General features: G+C 33.7%; 2 protein-coding genes across 3 annotated transcripts; one reads left to right on the plus strand and one right to left on the minus strand.

Annotated features, from left to right (window-relative positions):
- Positions 1-298: 298 nt before the first annotated feature.
- On the minus strand, positions 299-6,818 carry LOC108214612 (ALA-interacting subunit 3). Its single transcript, XM_017386707.2, has 8 exons — positions 6,496-6,818; positions 5,413-5,471; positions 5,248-5,322; positions 5,044-5,157; positions 4,771-4,841; positions 2,459-2,756; positions 1,183-1,472; positions 299-608 (listed from the first exon to the last, which is right to left on the minus strand). Exons 1-8 carry the CDS (start codon positions 6,581-6,583, stop codon positions 545-547), a joined length of 1,059 nt encoding a protein of 352 aa, XP_017242196.1. The 5' UTR covers positions 6,584-6,818; the 3' UTR covers positions 299-544.
- An 8,854-nt stretch (positions 6,819-15,672) lies between these two features.
- Positions 15,673-17,861, plus strand: LOC108211642 (myb family transcription factor IPN2). Of its 2 annotated transcripts, none has more exons than XM_017383295.2 (6): positions 15,673-15,964; positions 16,200-16,276; positions 16,441-16,510; positions 16,608-16,674; positions 16,872-16,914; positions 16,998-17,861. In XM_017383295.2, exons 1-6 carry the CDS (start codon positions 15,772-15,774, stop codon positions 17,643-17,645), a joined length of 1,098 nt encoding a protein of 365 aa, XP_017238784.1. In that variant the 5' UTR covers positions 15,673-15,771; the 3' UTR covers positions 17,646-17,861. The 2 variants fall into 2 exon arrangements, with proteins under 2 accessions (XP_017238784.1, XP_017238785.1); XM_017383296.2 differs by having other exon boundaries at positions 15,676-15,964; positions 16,441-16,501.
- The last annotated feature ends 251 nt before the right edge of the window (positions 17,862-18,112 follow it).

The following is an 18,112-nucleotide window of genomic DNA, read 5'->3' on the forward strand; positions in this document are numbered from 1 at the left end:
CCGAGCTTCGAACTTGAAATTAAAGGCTCGGTCAAACTCGAACTCGAGCCCCGAACTTTTCGGTCGAGCTCGAGCCGAGCCTGGCACTGTTCAGCTCGGCTCGGCTCGATTACACCCCTACTAGCTTGCCAGAATCTCAGAGTAATGTGTGTTTCCCTGTATTATTGGAATTTAATAGGGGCTTTGCAGTCCTTTTTGCGCAAAGTTTCCACATTACTTGAAGACTTGAAATTCAGAAATTTACATAGAATTTACACAACCAAAAGAAATGCAACAGTGATTTTTGTGAAGTATCAGATGACAAAAAAATTGATGAAACTAATATGAACATTTACATGTGCATGTGCAAAGAAAACCACAATGCTATTTCAAACTCATAAATTAATCAATAAAACATTTTAAGTCACCCAAATCAAGCACAACTCATGTACATTGGAAGTAGGATACAAGTGAGTTTACCCTCCCATATGTTTTAAACAACCATGTGAATCACCATTATGCAAAGGAAACCAAAAAGCTGAAGCATGACATGAAGGAGTAAAGGCTAATTGTTTGCTCCACCACCTGGATTCCGGTTCCAAGACAAATATGTTGGATCTCCAAGTCGCCTAAGATCACAGAAAGATGACAATATTAGTATGGTTGAAGTGATGGAATTTACAAACTACAGTACTGCACAATTGACAGAAAGCATGACCCACAAGACCAAACACAAATATGTGGATCGGCAAAGCTTTAGCATCTAAGCTTGTCACCCCTTGTTAAAATAGTGAAAACAGACCTTAAAAAAGGGCAAAGGCTGAAGGTGTGACTTTATCTTAAAAAACAATTCTTTATAAAATGTTCCGGCATGTGATGGTGGTCAGACACTAGGTTACAAAAGTACTTACAAATTCTTCAATGTTAATTTTCTACCCTTGTTAAGATGGTAGAAACCAGACCTCGGGAAATGGCACAGGTTCAAGTTAAGAATCAAACTGTGCAGCTAAAAACCATGGGTTTAAAAACGAACACTGCGAACATTTCTTGGAGTCGCTGGGTAAACTGAATAGGTAAGGGACTCTCTAGGAGCAGCTACTATGCGTCTATACATGGTATACCACTTGATCCATTGTGGTGAGCGTTAAACAAATTCAGGATATTTACACAAGCAGTAGAGATGCAGTTCAGAATGTAAATCACCTTGGCTTGACATAATAAATAATGGTGAAAGACATTGCTAGTAAGAAGCATAATCCGCCAACTGTTAGATATGCAATGCCAATGAAGTCATTCTTTCCACCAATCCATTTGGTGGTCGACAGTACAAGCTTCTTCTTGCCATTAAAACTATAGGTGTTGTAATTATTCTCCAACGTCACTTGAATGACATCACCTTTCTTAAGTTCCACCTCAATCTTTCCATACAACTTCCTAAAAGTTGGAAGAGCAGCAGTTCGCATCCAGACAATCAGGTCCTCTTGCTGGCTCAGCTATACCTCAGAAAGGAACACAAATATTTATAAACTATATAATACAAGTGAGTCTTCACAAAATTGACTACATTACCCAACACAAACCGTTACTTTCCTATGTATACACGGAAGCACATGCCATGGAACTACAAGTAAACACAGAATTATCAAAGAAAATATTTACAATTTACATATACTCTTTAGTGCAACTTTAATATTTGGAAAACAGTATAATATCTGAAGTTGGAATATTTCTAAATTGATACATTTTTTTAAAAAAAAGACTACATAAATACTAATAAATATATCATAAATGTGTGTATATTTAATTATAATGTGTACTCCCAAGTAGAAATCCAAACATATATAATGCGTGTATGTGAGTTTTTTTTTTGTGTGTGTGCTCTCCAAGTAGAAATACAAACATGAAACTGAATCTATTGGTGTACTTTCATGTTTCTTGTAAAATTGCCCAAACCCAAACATCAAATTTTTAAGTCCTTTTCTCGTGTCATGTAAATACTTTCCAGGTCTAAATCAGAGACATGTCACTTATAAGAAGCTTAAAATGATATGCAAGTTCTCCAGAAGTCAAAATAAGTTACAAGAGGTAGGTTGGATGACATTTGAAGATGGACACTGTTTACGGTGTACACCAAGCCACTGTCATCTTCATTCAACCAAATCAATATAGTGTTTTGTCAATTTTTTTCCGCAACAAGTGACAGATGTTTTTATATATTTCGATATAATAATTAGTATAATAAGTTTATAATAACCCTCTAAGCTAGTGGTCAAATCTTGTCAACAAAAACGTGGGTGTGAGGGCGTTTAATTATAAAGAAAAATTATTGCTACAAAGACATGATGATATCATGCAATTAAGTACTGAACAATATAAGCTGGAGCCAACTTGAAATACCCCCCCCCCCCCCCCCCCCCCCCCACTTGACACATAAAAATCTTTTTTGTTTTTGTAAGCATTACTGTGGTAAGAATCTTACAGGGATTGATGCATTAAGAGTTGCGCCACCTTTGACAGTCCTGTTCTGGAAATTCTTAGGGAAGACATCTTTCCCAAACTTGTGTTCCCTATCACTTTTCCATGAAATATCCTTCTTGTTAACTTGCAACTTCTGGCTGGAGCGAGAGAAGCTATAGGTATCATTGAACAAACTCCAGGCGATAAGGCCACAAGGCAGAATTGCTTTCCCATTAATGGTAGCTTCAGGTTTACAATCATTTGTCTCATTCTCTTTGCTTTTGCTTTTTAGCTGCGGATCACTTCGGCTCTTCACATATCTATGAAAAAAATCAACACACTGTGCATATCAAAATTACAAACACTGTAAATAAATTAAGGCAACAAATGGTGCCACAAAGTTTAACAGGGGTTGAGGGTTCAAGGCTTGTCAAAGGCAATGTGGGGCAGAGGGGGTGCAGGCAGCCAGATTATCTTATTAAAATTACTTCCCTTACATTGCAACAATCATTGTTCTCATATAGGTTCCACATACTATAACTATTTCTGGAACATTCTACCTCCTGTTCCAGGTATTTATAATTTTCTCCATTAGTTTAAAACGAGGAGGAGCCCCTACCAAGTGTCAGTCTGGGGCCACTTTGCTATAAACTCAGCTAAGACCTTTAAAGGACACCCTCCAGCCCAATAAGCCCAACACCAATGGCTATTTTCGAGACACAAACAGAAGATATTTTAAGAGGGCAAAAGAGTCTATTCAGAAGAAAGGAAGTAGTCACAAAATATTGGGGATAGAGAGGAGAATAGATGTTATCTGGAAAATTGTAATGAGTGGTAGTAATTTGTAAGATACTACATCTTGAAGAGTGGATAATACTAGTTTCTCTTTTCTATTAATTTATCAGTGTTATTAAAATTTATTTTATCTTGCAGCTAATCAATCATTTAAATTATTGATTGCGGTGATTGGGTTCATAGCACACCTGTAAGTGACTTATAAGCTATAAGACATATCATTTCTTGTGTGAACCCCCCTTCAAGTGGAGCTAAATGTCCCTCAAGTCATTCATGGACTAATTTTTATAATTTCAAACCAACAGAGAGGGATCTAAAGATGCAAGTAAGATGAAGAGAATAAAGCAAGCCCAAGTTGTAGACGCACAATAGCATGCTTCCATGATTCTATGATCTATCATGTTTATAATATCTTACCACAGGTGAAGATACTGCTCATCTCTGTTATTATATGTTCAAGAGCCTCGATTCATGTTCTCCATGCAATTCAGGGTGATATTAAGTTATTAAGGGCTACGAGGACCTAAATGAAGATGTATATCCCAAAAGTATGGCCAAGTAGGGCAACTCCAGGCTCCAGCCATATCACTAATAATATTAAGTAATCTTCCATCACATGACAATAAAACCACGTGAGTTTCAGATAATGGATGGTAGATGTACAAACTTTGTACTTGCATAAGGAACAGTAGCAAGAGTGAGAACCTCTATTTATTAATATAATTTTTATAGGAATGTAATATAAGTGACATATACGTTGACATGATAATTTCAACTTGAAGAGCTGAAACAAAAACACATATATCATGTTACACCTGCAAGTTAGTCTACAATAGACATATGACCACATGCTTGACATTTTTATGCATCACAGCCCTACAATATAACTAACATCGTGATTGTTTATGCCTACAACTTTCTGAGGATTAGTTAAAATAATTAGCTGATGGTCGATGGTAAAGATATCTTGTTAGTTAGTATGGAACCAACTATCATGGCCGTTTGAAGTACTTTCTATATGTGGCAAGAGACTGAAACGAGTGTGGAGATCAGAAATCACTCGCACATATATTTGCCTAAAGGACTTCATAGAATGATATACCATTCTTACCATTATTATACCTAGTATGAGATTTTATGATCATGTATGATTAGATACAAAAGTATTACTCATATTACATATATACGGTTGTTAGGGTCACACTAAACTATCATCTAACTAGTCCATGGTTTCTATTTATCTTTTCTATATATCAGAGAGCTCAAAAAGATGGAAATATGCATTATACCAAGCATACATATATAACACAGAAAAACTGTTCGATAAATTAAATTAAAAGGCAATCAATTAGTAAATAATGTTGGTTGATATCTGATACTATCTCCTCCATACGCAAAATAGGCGTTCACCTTTATAATACAAAAATACATGGGAAACAAATTGAACTTTATCTAATTGGCTAATCATATCAAATAACTAACTAGTGAAAGAATTAAAACGGACCCATACTTATAAAGATAATAACAAACTGGCAATACCTGCGATGATTCTGGTAGAAGTTATCCAGCTGATAATAAACATAAATAGGGGGCTTCATGTCCTTATTCACCTAAGTAATTTATAGGAGAATGAGAAGAAAAATTACTTGATCTAGCCTTGAAAGTTAGCATTTTCTCCAAGAGTAAATCTTCAAAGATACAGTATATACCGGATAAACCTACACAACTTAATTTTGGAATCGAATGCTCTATTTTTACTGCTGTTACATACACAATAACAATAACAATAGATTTTTTACAAAGGAAACTTACGGTTAGGTTTCTCCTGCAGGTCTTATTTGAATCACTTTGGATATACTTTACTTTATCTTTTCTAAAGCCACCCGGTATGCAAGCAGTTTCATATCGATCAACAATTTCAACAACCTAATAAAACAATCAAAGATTGATAGTCACTTATGGGTAATGTCTAACAAGAAAAAGAAGGCGCAAAAACACAATCAAATTTTAACATACACTGCGAGAAGCAAACAGCGACGCAAGCCCAATAGGAATGAAGACAATGCAAACAAGCAAGAAGGATGAAATGACCTGTAAACAAAACAAAAATATCACATAAAGATGTTTCAATAATAATTTCATAAACCAAGCTATCGAGCATGAAAAAGTAAAAGTAATTACCCATCCTGGTGTTAGTATTGGCTTACAAGCTGGCAGCTCCTGCTGAGTAAACTTGGAATCTAAAACAGAAAATCAGAATGCAACTGGTTATCGAATCATGAAAAACAATGTGGTTCTTACATCAAGAAAATCAAGCAGGCCATCTCATTTTCAAGAGTCTCAGTTAAAAGACATTCAAGTGCTCAACCAAATGTCTTATAAGTTGTCCATGCCTCCCAACTTGTATACATACACAAATTAGCAACAATGAGTCATTTAGGGGGGTGTATTTAATCCAGACTTGTTGGATTAATAATAGTATATGGATTTTAATGGATTGTAATCGAGTTTAATTTTATGCGGAGTCTGGTAGATTTGAGAAATAATATCATAGAATTGATCAGAGTCCTTAGGATTTAATCACAATTCTTCAAAATCTCGTGGATTACAATGGGAATTCTTGAAACATATAATACACTGAGTAATACCACATAATCCATCATTTAATCAAGTCCAAAAAAACCCATCAGCTTTTAACCACCATCGATGTTAATAGATTCTAAATAATTCCAATTGAATACCACTTGTTTTTTAAGCATAATTTGAAATCCTAATTAAACACTATCATATTTTTTTTAAGGTATTTTTTAAAACCTTAATCGAATACCCCCAATATTCTAGTACATTTTTTTAAATCCGAATTGAATACACCTAGATTTCATGAATGAAAAAAAATCCTTAAGAATCCCAATTGAATACACTACCTTTAATATACATTTTCAAATATATAGATGTAGGATCCTAATTTGTTTACTCTTTAAGTAAACAAATAATATATGTAATCAATAAATTTATGTAAGTGACAAAGCACAGCAGGATTGAAATAATATAATGTAATAAATTAACATTTGATTACTCTTTAAATTTCTTGACACAAAATCTGACACAAGTTCATACACACATCACGCTGAAGAACTTAAGTGAGTGATACACATCACTATATATAATCAATAAAGATACAGATTAATCAGCGCATGGAAGCAATTGCGGGAGAGAGAGAGAAAGAGGGAGAGGGAGAGGGAGAGAGAGAGAGAGATTAGATACACTTGGGACGCTTTGAGTTTCTTCGGGGAGTAGCTGAATCGCCAGATCCGGTAGCGCCAGAAGTGGATGAAGTACCGTCGGAGTTCATGGCCACTTAAAAGATCCAAATCGATATAAAGATATGTGTGTATATGAGATGATTGCCGGCGGTAAAAGTGATCGGCGCGAGAGAGTAAACTATAACAGCGGTGATTTTCGCTTTCTAAAAGCGCCGGAGATTGCTCTCTCCCTCGCCGTCGACAGAGAACACTATATAATTTACCTGGGTGTATCCTACATATTTTTATTTTTCCATTTAATTCTTTTAAGAGAATAATTGTGGTAATGAATAAATATCATATATCATATATAAATTAATTCTCTCTAAAGAAAAATGAAAATATAATGAACTTTGGAATAAAATATAATTACATTTTGGAATTAGAATACAATTGTTTTTCATGTTATGTTCTATACTACTTACTACATAAAAGAAGTTCTGTCAATAGAATATTATTCTTTATTATTATTATTTTTCTACTTCCTGTTTTCCGTTAAATATAACTGTTAAATCATCGATCATTGAACTTTTTATTCAAAAAATAAACCACATAATTATAATATATTATATTATGTTCTCTCCGTCATTCTCAATTATTTTTATTTTTTTCACTACTTGCCACGCATTTTAAAGTGTAAATAAAATATAGTTTCAAAACTTATTTTAAAAATTTATTTTCATGTGGAAAGTTTAAACATTATATTTCTATCCCAAAAAAATTAAAATAATTGATGAATTATAATTTTATATAAGTGTTAAATGTGTGTCAAGTATTTATTCCTCAATATAAAGAATTTAGGAGAAAAGATGTAGTATATATTAATATAAATATGTATTTTAAAATATTCGTCGTACATCATACGAATTATTAAAATACATTTATATTTTTAAAAAAAATATGTGTGCACAGTTATAAGCTAGTATTCATAAAAGAAGTATAGGATAAACAAGAAACATTTTGGCGCCAAAGGGCCAAACAGTTTTGGTTACGTGATGGCGATAAGAATACCAGGTTCTTTCATAAATATGCGTCAACACGTAAGGAGCATAATAAAATTCGAAGGTTGAAGAATGAGGAAGGGGAGTGGAAAGAAAAAGATGGGGAAATTCAGGAACTTATTACAACATACTTTGAGAATATTTTCAAGTCCACCAATTCGGAGGATGGGCTATCAACCCGTATTTGTTTTAAGCAAATTAATGAGGAGCATAAATGAAATCTTGTAATGTCATTTAGTGATCAGGAAGTAAAAGAAGCTGTATTTTCTATGCACTCGGACAAAGCTCCAGGTATTGATGGGTTGAATCCTTCATTCTTTCAAGTATATTGGGATATTGTAGGCCAAGATATGTGTAGGTTTTGCAAAAAATTCTTTGATACATGTGTTTTACCAGAAAGTATAAATACAACATTGGTTTGTCTGATCCCCAAGATTAAACAACCGAAGAAAGTGGCTGATCTTCGACCAATCTCTTTGTGTAATGTCCTGATGCGTACTTTATCAAAAGTTATGGCAAATCGTTTGAAACCAATCTTGAATACGGTTATCTCAGAGCAGCAGAGTGCGTTTATTTAACATCGTTTGCTTACAGATAATGCTTTAATTGCATATGAAGTCAATCATTATATTCACAGGAAACGACAAGGTTTAATGGGGATAGCAGGGTTAAAGGTTGATATTTCGAAGGCTTATGATAGGCTGGAATGGAGGTTCATCGAGGACATGCTCGTTAAGTTTGGTTTCCCTCAAGTTTGGATTGATAGGATTATGGTCTGTATTTGAACAGTGTCATATACGTTCTTGAGAGATGGTCAAGTCTTTGGTAGTGTTAAGCCTCAACGAGGAGTTCGTCAAGGTGATCCGATTTCTCCTTATATATATATTTTATGTGCTGAAAGGCTAAGTGGCTTAATGCGGCAATATGAGGGTAGTGGAATTATACATGGATGTCGGATAGCAAAATATGCACCTTCTGTGTCTCACTTGTTATTTGCGGATGATGCGTATTTCTTTTTTAACGCATCAACAGTCGAGGCGAGTGCAATGAAAACAATTCTGCGAAAATATGAAAGCATTTCAGGACAAATGATTAATTATCATAAGTCAAATGTTATCTTTAGCCCGAATATCAAACTGGAGGATAGGAAATTAATTTGTGACATTCTGGAAGTACAGGAGGTTGCTAAGCCAGACAAGTATCTTAGGATGCCAATGAGTATGGGGAGGAGTAAACAGGAGGTGTTTGGGTTCTTAAAAGACAAGGTGCAACAGAAAATTCATGGATGGGCTGCTAAAGATATATCTAAGTATGGTAAGCTTACACTTCTGTCATCTGCAACGCAAATGCTTCCGAGTTTCTGGGTGAGTCTTTTCTTGATTCCAAATGGCATTTGTGACGATATAAAAAAGAAAATGAATGGTTTTTTGTGGGGAAGGGGAGTAGCAGGCAAGGGAGTAAGATGGATGGAGTGGGGAAAAATGTGTTCACCTAAGAGTTGTGGGGGCCTGGGAGTTAGAGATTTAAGAAAATTTAATTTGGCTATGCTAGCTAAGCAAGGCTGGAGATTACTTCAAGAATCAAACGCTCTTATCTCTAAAATTATTAAGGCTAAATACTATCCTGATACGCTCTTTCTAGATGCTAGGTTGGGCAATAATCCTAGTTATTATGGGCATAATTGGTTTTGGCGTAAATTATGGGCGTTAAAGCTTCCAGGTAAAGAAATTCATTTTCTTTGGCGGGTCTGTAAAGGTTGTTTGCCTACTTCAAGTGCTCTAACCATTAAAAGAGTTGTTGAAAATGGGCAATGTCCATGGTGCCGATATGAAAGTGAGACAGACATACAGTCATACATGTGCTATTTACATGCGAGTTTGCTCGGTCAGTTTGGTATAGTGCAGGTTTCCACCAGAGATTACAGGCCTCGCCACATGACACGGCTGTGATGATCTTCTTGCGACTATTTGAGGTGTGTACTAAGGAACAATGTGCGTTAATTGCAATGATCAGTTGGTCTATATGGAATAGGAGGAATAAATGGTTCTGGGATAAAATTAATGGATCTGCTTTTGGAGTCAAAGCTGCAGCGCTGCACCTTCTTGCAGATTGGAAAGATGCTCAGGTGTCAACATGCAGATTGCATGGGCAGGGTGAAGCAGGTGATTATGTTTGGACGAGACCAGCAGAGGGTTGGTTCAAAGTTAATACGGATGCTGCAGTGTTTAGTAATGGTAGTATTGGCCTGGGGTGTGTTATGCGTGATGATCAAGGTGCGTTCATCGGTGCTAGATGCTGTAAAATGTCTGGAGCTTAGACTCCGAGAGAAGCAGAAGCTTGGGGAATGAAGGAAGTTCTGTTGTGGGTGTTGTCTCGAAGGCCGAATTATTGTATTATTGAGACCGACTCTCAAGTCCTTGTTGATGCGTGTAAGGAAGGTCCGGGAGAAGCTTATTTTGGTACAATTGTTAAAGATTGTATTCAGTTGTTGAAGCACATAAATCCTGTGCTAGTTAGATTTGTGTATAGGTCTGCGAATAATGTGGCGCATGAATTAGCAAACGCTGCCTATTCTATGTCAGACGGAGGAGAATGGTTTGAGACCCCTCTTGCTTTTATTAAGCCTGTATTAGATACTGATATGATTTAAGGAATGCAAGCTCTGGTTTAATCTTTAAAAAAAAAGTATAAGATAACATCGACTAATAAAATAATTTTGTATATTGTGGGACTGTTTGAGCAACTTAAAAAAAGTGATTTTTTACTTAAAGTAAAGAAATGAATTAAGTGAGCGAAAAGTAAATAAATCAACTTCTACTTCCATAAAACAAACGGCCGCTGTATTGGCGTAGAAGATTATATTATTTTGTTTGTTTGCATTTTTTTCACTAGGAGGAAGCATCTTACTTTGTTTGCTAAAGAAGAAAGCATATGTTCTCTTTGGATCAGCATGAGCTATATGAACGGCTGAACGGTAATGTATTACTCTATCTCTCTTTAGAAATTCAGGGGATTTGACTTTGACCCTGATACAGTAATGGAGCTATGTTTGATCGATCATTTTGTTAAACAATCGGAGATATTCCTGTGTTAATTAAGTCCCCAGAATCTAAAATATTTATATTTTATTTATTAAATAAGGGAGAATACTACCGGACACTCTTAGCTACATAAATTTGTTACTTATTTCTCTAGCTAGTAACGGAACATGTAATCAATACACACCTACTCTTTCTTCCTTCTCTTTGTAAACATATATGGATGGACATAAGAACAATGGATATACATTTTCCATGGTGATGAATGCATATTAAAATCAATGAGAATTAGGAATAGAAACGAGAAAAAGAAGAAGCAAGTATGTGGACTGTGGAAAAAAATTAATATATACATCAAATGACAAATGGTACTAAATTCTGGTAATCAATTTACTAATCGGAATATTAACACATAAATTTGATATGTTGATTCTTTTACTTATCGACGGTTTCTTTCACTGAAATTAATATAGACGAGCCCACTGGTGTACCTCGTATATTCTCAGGAAAATTTGTGCTACGAGAACCAACTAGCATTGATCATGGCCATAAGCATCTCTCTGGTAGCCAAATTGTTGCACTTCGTATTCAACTTGCATTTTGACTCCTAAAAAGGTTTATATACAGTTAAACTGCTATAAACGAATAAATTTGGTATAGAGAGTTCTATTAATTAGTCCAGAAGGCCGTTGAGGAGGTCAGAATCTAAAAAGGTTTTTCGGTTCTGTTTTCTGCATGTGTCGCTTAATTATATACTACTACAATAAACATAACAACATTCCCAACATTCATTCCTTGCAAATGTCTCATCGATTAAAACAAGAGATTATTTTTTGATGCCAGATAACAAGCGAGATATATATATAAACTACAACTAAACTTTAGTCCGGCAATTAAAGCATAAAGACGAAGGAGAGACGGAGAGAGGGAGAGAGAGAGTGGGAGAGGGAGGGGGAGAGAGAGATGTTGGGGACAGTAGAGGATAGAGAAGAGAGAATAGAATAGAGTGATGTGATAACACATGCATGGTTAAGGAGGGAGGACAATCTTGTATTCCACAAAAGTGCTAGAGAAGAGAGATGGAGGCCCCAAGAAAAGGCTTGTAGAGGTATAAGAAAACTAAAGAGGAAATTGAGCAAGGTCCCCCACCTCCCATGAAGAAAGAAAAGAGCTTTATATTACATAACATAACGCCTTTCTGTATGTGCTTGCACATTGATCTTCTCGTCCCTCGTAAACAATATACCGTTTGCCAACCACTCATCGTGACCTTAAAGTTAGTTCCATTATTTGTTTGTATATTCTGTTGTTCCTTCTCGTGTATCGGTACTTCCTAGCTAGTCCGAATTCCTGAAAAATGATCATTTCATACGTTATTGACAAGAAACTAAGGAATAAGGGTGTCCCAGATGATTGGACAGTGACACTAAAGCACTATTTTCGACAGTCAGCGACCAAATATGTTTCATATAAGTTAGTTTGTTTTGAAAGAAGGAAAGAGGTGGTAGATCTGAGGTTGCATATATCCATGAGCTAGCTAGGAGTATCTTTACCTGAGAAAGGTTTGATATGTACAGTAGTGATTTTAAAGATGGGATTAAATCTGTAAAGAAGCTCAACGATGCATGCAACCCTATTAACAGAATACAATAGTTTTTTTTTTTTTGACAAACAGAATACAATAGTTTAATCACATAACAAAGCAATCTTAACAGACTGGACTGGGCCGTAAAGGGGACACGCAAATATGTACTCACAAGTCACAATATATAGACTATAATCTATCCTTTCCACCAACTGTTCTTCTCGATTAAGCAATAATAATTTAATTTTTGGATCACGTTACATGCAAATATATCACGTGTATTAGAATCGTTGATCATGATGTCACATTTTTATACGTGTAGAAATTATATATGCAGATAAGCAAGAATTAGGTAGAAATTTTATTTATCTTCTTTTATCTAAATCAGTGTTGTAAAAAGCGGAAATCGGACTTAATTGGTGAAGTCACGGAACAGGGATTAATCGGTGATTAATTGAATTGATCGGGGATTAATCTGATTAATCAGTGATTAATCGGAGATTTAATCAGTTCGGCGAGCTACGGAACAGGGATTAATCGGTTACTAATCGTGATTAATCACCGACCTTTAGAACAGAGATCTAAATGCATATTTTTGGTAAAAAGAAATTTTTTTAATGAAAAATTTGAACTTATATATCTTTTTTTTTTGAAATAAAAACTTATATATCTTAACAAGGTAGTATTTATTTAAAAGTTTTAAAAAAAATTCAGTGGGAGCAATAATGATTCTCATTTATGATTTATGTAAATAAATTATTTTGAGATATAAGTTATACTAGCCTTTAACCCCGCGCAAAGCACGGGCGGGTATAAAATTTGTAATTTATTAATTATAATTTAATTTTTAACACCATTTTATTAGTATTTTAGTATTAATGAATTGGATTTTAGTTAAATTATATTAACCAACTCGTTATATCTTTTAACGGAAATTTAGCTTTCACAATTTATTTTCTATCTATAAATATTTTTCTATATTAATATGTGACAGTTTATTATTCAATTTAAATCAAATTTTTCATATTTCATATATCTTCATACGTTACGTAATGGCTCGTGTTTGTAATGAAATAGAATACGTAAGTGTTAAATTTCGAGTAGAATGCGTTATAATTAAAAAGTAGCGTCTTTAATTATTTATATGTATTTTAGACAAAAGATATTCAAAATTGTATATTTATAATTAGTTATACGTTTATCTATAAGTAATTTTTAATATTAATACTAGCTTATAACCCGTGCAATGCACGGGCAGTTATAATATTTGTTATTTTATCTTATATATTTTAACTTAAACTAATATTATTGTGAGAATAAAATTATGATAGAATAATATGATTAAATAAATTTTTTATTTAACAGATGATAAATTCTTAATAGTTAATTTCGTCAAATGACTAATTAAATATTAGGTCGAACATATATATCTTAATAGAATTTTAAATACGTTTTTTTTTTCATGTTATAATTTAAGGAGATCTATAAAATCAGATATAAATCAACCAATCAATCTTTTAATATTTCGTTATTGATAATTAATAATATAGTATGGAACATATTAAGTTAAAAAAGACGCGAAAACCTAATATCGACCCATAATACTAACCTACCATCAAATATAGTATGGAACATATTAAATTAATAGATAACAAAAAATATATTATAACATGTTATAAATTAAGGGGGTTCGTGGGTCGAATACCAATTAGCTCACCAAACTCGACTAACCTACCGACTAATTGAACTTTTCGTGTTTCAGATTTAACAGTCTAATAGTATATTATATATTTATAATATTACTTTTAAAGTGAGTCCATTAGTGTATTTAAAAATAATGTATTTTGGTTGAAAAATATCACAGGTTATTTATTAATAATTATGTATAATAATATTATATTTTTATATATGTAGCTCGTGTTAATTGTAGAAAATCCATTTTTTAGTTAGAAAATATAAAAAAGATAATGTGTTTTAGTTAAAAAAGTAATTACTATGTTTCTCGATGTTATTTTAAATAATTGAGTTTTTTTAGTTAGAAAATATAAAAAAAATATGACATATTTTAATTAAAAAGAATAATTGATATATAGATAGACCCGTATTTTGGCCCAAGTACCGACTGAACAAACTTTCAATGTTTCGGCTTTAATAATATAATAATAATATAGATATATAATATCTTTTTTATATGAATGTTGACTGTGTTATTTTTGGAAAATCGATTTTTAAGTTAGGATTCTGAAAAAGATAATGTGTTTTAGTTAAAAAGAGTAGTTGTTATGTTGTCCAATATTATTTTTAGAAAATTGAGTTTTTTTAGTTAGAACATATAAAAAAAAGATAATAGATTTAATTAAAAAGATAATTGATTATATAAGTAGGCGCATAACTTGGCCCAAATACTGACCAATCAAACTTTTAATGTTTCGGTCTTAGTAGTATTGTAAACTAATATTATTGTGAGAATAAAATTAAGATATATGTAGCCCGTGTTAATTGTAAGATATCCGTTTTTTAGTCAGAATATATAAAAAAGATAATGTGTTTTAACTAAAAAGGTAATTATTATGTTTTTCCATGTTATTTTAAATAATAGAGTTTTTTTAGTTAGAAAATATAAAAAAAGATAACATATTTTAGTTAAAAAGAATAACTGGATTAGCGCGTATTTTGGCAAAGTACCTACTGACCAAACTTTCAATGTTTCGGCTTTAATAATATAGTAAGTATAGATGCGTATATATTTTTTAAGGTTTGACTTTAATTTTTCGTATAGTCAAATAGGTCTTATATTTGTTTTATGTTTTGATTTGTTTATACTTTGTTTGAAACCCACTAATTTCGTTTGAAGCCCGCTATTTTATGTATATTTGTTTTATGTTTTGATTTGTTTATATTTTGTTTGAAGCCCACTAATTTTGTTTGAAACCCGCTAATTATAAAAGCCCGTATAAAAGTCCGCGTACCGACCGACCAAACTTTTAATGTTAAAAGCCCCTATAAAAGCCCGCGTACCGACCGACCAAACTTTTAATGTTTCGGCTTTAATAGTATAGTATAGATATGTTATTAACAGTAGTTTCACCTTTTTTTTAAATAATTATAAATTATATTTAAAAAAATATTAATATACATAAGGAGTGTTTTTAGTATATGAAACTGTTTAATAGATATCTACTTGTAGTTTCATAGGAGAGTACCAAACCAAAATTTTGTACGACTACAAATTATACCTATGTTGGCTTTTTATAGTATAGTATAGATACATGTATATGTATGAAAGATATCTTATTAGCATTTTGCCGAAACCTAATCACTGTTCAAGTCAAATTATTTTCGTCTAATAATTTTAACCATATTTTGATTTCTTGTAGGGTTGGGGACGAGGGACAAAATATAAGCCACCTTTATTTCTTACATGCTATAGAATATGTTTAGACTTTAGTAATTAAAATAAAAATAGATTATTCTACTATATATATCTTTAGCAGAGGCCCTAGAGGATTGCTTGCTTTCTCTCGTTAAAAAACGCACCTTATTCTTCTTGTGTTTGCATCGCATTTGTTCTTCTTGAATCTCTCTCTCAACCAGGAGGAGAAAGGGGAGAGAGAATGTTCCATTCCTCGAAGAAGGCAAATATTAATACAAATATGAATTCGCATCACGATAATCGAGGCATGTCAGCATGTGTTCAAGGCGACTCTGGTCTTGTCCTCACCACTGATCCCAAACCTCGTCTCCGGTGGACTGTTGAGCTCCATGAACGCTTTGTTGATGCTGTTACCCAGCTTGGGGGACCAGACAGTACTTATTCTATACCTACACACACGCACACTCCGATACCATGTTAAATTACCTCTTCTTCTATAATTTCAAACTCGAATACCATGTTAAATTACCTTTTTCGTTAAAACTGCTCAGTTTTGGCAGTCTTGGGAATAGGACTTAGCAGGATCATATAGTGTGTCTGAATAATTTCACCTTGATAATTATATGGATATATGATTAGTTACTTATATTTTATATTTGAATTTTGTAGAGGCTACACCGAAGACGATTATGAGAGTCATGGGTGTGAAGGGGCTTACTCTTTATCATCTCAAGAGTCATCTTCAGGTTTGAGCAAGAGACAAATTTTCCAACTCTTATACTTCCTTTTCATTTCCTTTGCTTCATTTTTCCGCTTTAATCTCTTTGTTCTGGTCTATTTCTCGTAAAAAAATACCAGATAAACATATTTAGCTAGGGTCAGTTTCATCTCTTTTTCTTTTTGCTGTAAGAAATTCAGGCTTGGGAAACAACCCCACAAGGAATTTAGTGACCATCACTCAATTAAAGATGGTGAGAGAGGTGACTCTTTGTAGCTATCTGCCGTTTTCTAGAGATATCGCTTTGGCTGAAACTAACCGATAATTTGTCATATGATTTTCTTTTATTTGAATTGTAGCCTCGGCTTTAGAACTCCAGAGAAATTCTGCATCCTCTTCTGGAATGATGGCTCGTAGTATGAATGAGTAAGTGTGTATACATATAAATATATAATTAATCTAATCAGGTTCTCGTCATGTATATATATGCACCGTCTTTGATTCGTATCATGTATCAAACTCTGTGTTGAGTTCTATGGAGACCACTTTTTTATTAGAGACCTCTGAGACTATATATGTTCAGAACTCTTCGGAACTGATATCTAAAATCTTATTTCAACTAGGATGCAATTGGAGGTGCAGAGAAGACTGCATGAACAATTAGAGGTACGCAAATCTCAGCTTTCTTCGGGTAGAAGTAAAGTTTTCGAATTCAGAAATTCGGAAATATTTATTATATTTGCTATCAGGTGCAAAGACACCTCCAGTTGAGAATTGAGGCACAAGGGAAGTACATGCAGACAATCCTAGAGAAAGCTTGCCAGACTCTTGTCGGTGAAAACATGGCGAATTCTGGTTACAAAACCGACCATGTCTCCGGCATGAAAGAGTATGGCCATCACCTCAACTTCCCATCTCTTCAAGATCTTAACTTATACGGAGGTGACCAACAACTAGAACTTCAACACACAATGGAAAGATCATCATCTCTTGATGGATTTTTGGCTAACAATGATCCAAACATTTGCATTGGAAAAAAGAGGCCTAATTCTAGTTATACTAGTGGTGGTACTGGTAAGAGCCCAATAATATGGTCCGAAGATCTTCGTCTTCATGAACTAACAGGAACTGCAGCCTCTTGCCTCGGCTCTCAAGACCATGATCCTTTTAAAGGGGATGATGATCAGATCCAGATTGAGAGAGTGGGTGACATGGATTCCGCGGCTGATATGTATGAGCGAAAGCCAATGGCTGGCGGAGTCAGCATTGATGATAAGAAATTCGATGCATCGTCTAAACTAGAAAGGCCATCCCCGAGAAGACCAAATCTGCAGGCGGAGAGGCTGAGCCCTATGATTGGTGGTGGCATGTCAAGAGGAACTTCCCCGTTTGGGTGAAATATACAAATAACAGATTGATCATAGATGCATATGAGAATTAATATACTTGACTTTACCTAATTGCATTTGCTAGGAGACTTTGATGGAGTCTCAGATACAGTTTTTTGGGAATGTTTGTAGTAATTTATATATGTTGACATATATAAGAGCATTGGCTTGAGTATGATCAACAAGTAATAATGCAATGCAATGCATGCATGCAATTACTAAGAATGGTCAGACTGTTGTTTAATTCTCTTTGATACCTTGTACTGTATAATTGTTGGTCTTTCAGACATATTATTATAATTGACATTACATTAAGATAATTGACATTACATTAAGTTTCTCTTACACAAATCTTGAATTATGTATAAGGATCATTTAAAGATGATAAATTTGTGTGCTCATGATCATATATTCTCGTCAGAACTCGAGTTCGATAAGAGTTTATAATTCGAGCTCACGTAGCAAGCTGAAGTACT

The sequence above is a fragment of the Daucus carota genome, chromosome 3 (genome assembly GCF_001625215.2).
Source record: "Daucus carota subsp. sativus chromosome 3, DH1 v3.0, whole genome shotgun sequence".
In the NCBI taxonomy this organism is placed as follows: Eukaryota; Viridiplantae; Streptophyta; class Magnoliopsida; order Apiales; family Apiaceae; genus Daucus; species Daucus carota.

Excerpts from the sequence above, each read along its gene's own strand:
- LOC108214612 (XM_017386707.2), bottom strand. The coding sequence starts at position 6,583 with ATGAACTCCGACGGTACTTCATCCACTTCTGGCGCTACCGGATCTGGC. Across the intron at positions 5,158-5,247 it reads CGCTGTTTGCTTCTCGCAGT|GTTGTTGAAATTGTTGATCG; the intron begins GTATGTTAAAAT and ends TTGTTTTATTAG. Across the intron at positions 609-1,182 it reads ATTTATTATGTCAAGCCAAG|GCGACTTGGAGATCCAACAT; the intron begins GTGATTTACATT and ends CTGTGATCTTAG.
- LOC108211642 (XM_017383295.2), top strand. The coding sequence starts at position 15,772 with ATGTTCCATTCCTCGAAGAAGGCAAATATTAATACAAATATGAATTCG. Across the intron at positions 15,965-16,199 it reads CCAGCTTGGGGGACCAGACA|AGGCTACACCGAAGACGATT; the intron begins GTACTTATTCTA and ends TGAATTTTGTAG. Across the intron at positions 16,915-16,997 it reads GACTGCATGAACAATTAGAG|GTGCAAAGACACCTCCAGTT; the intron begins GTACGCAAATCT and ends ATTTGCTATCAG.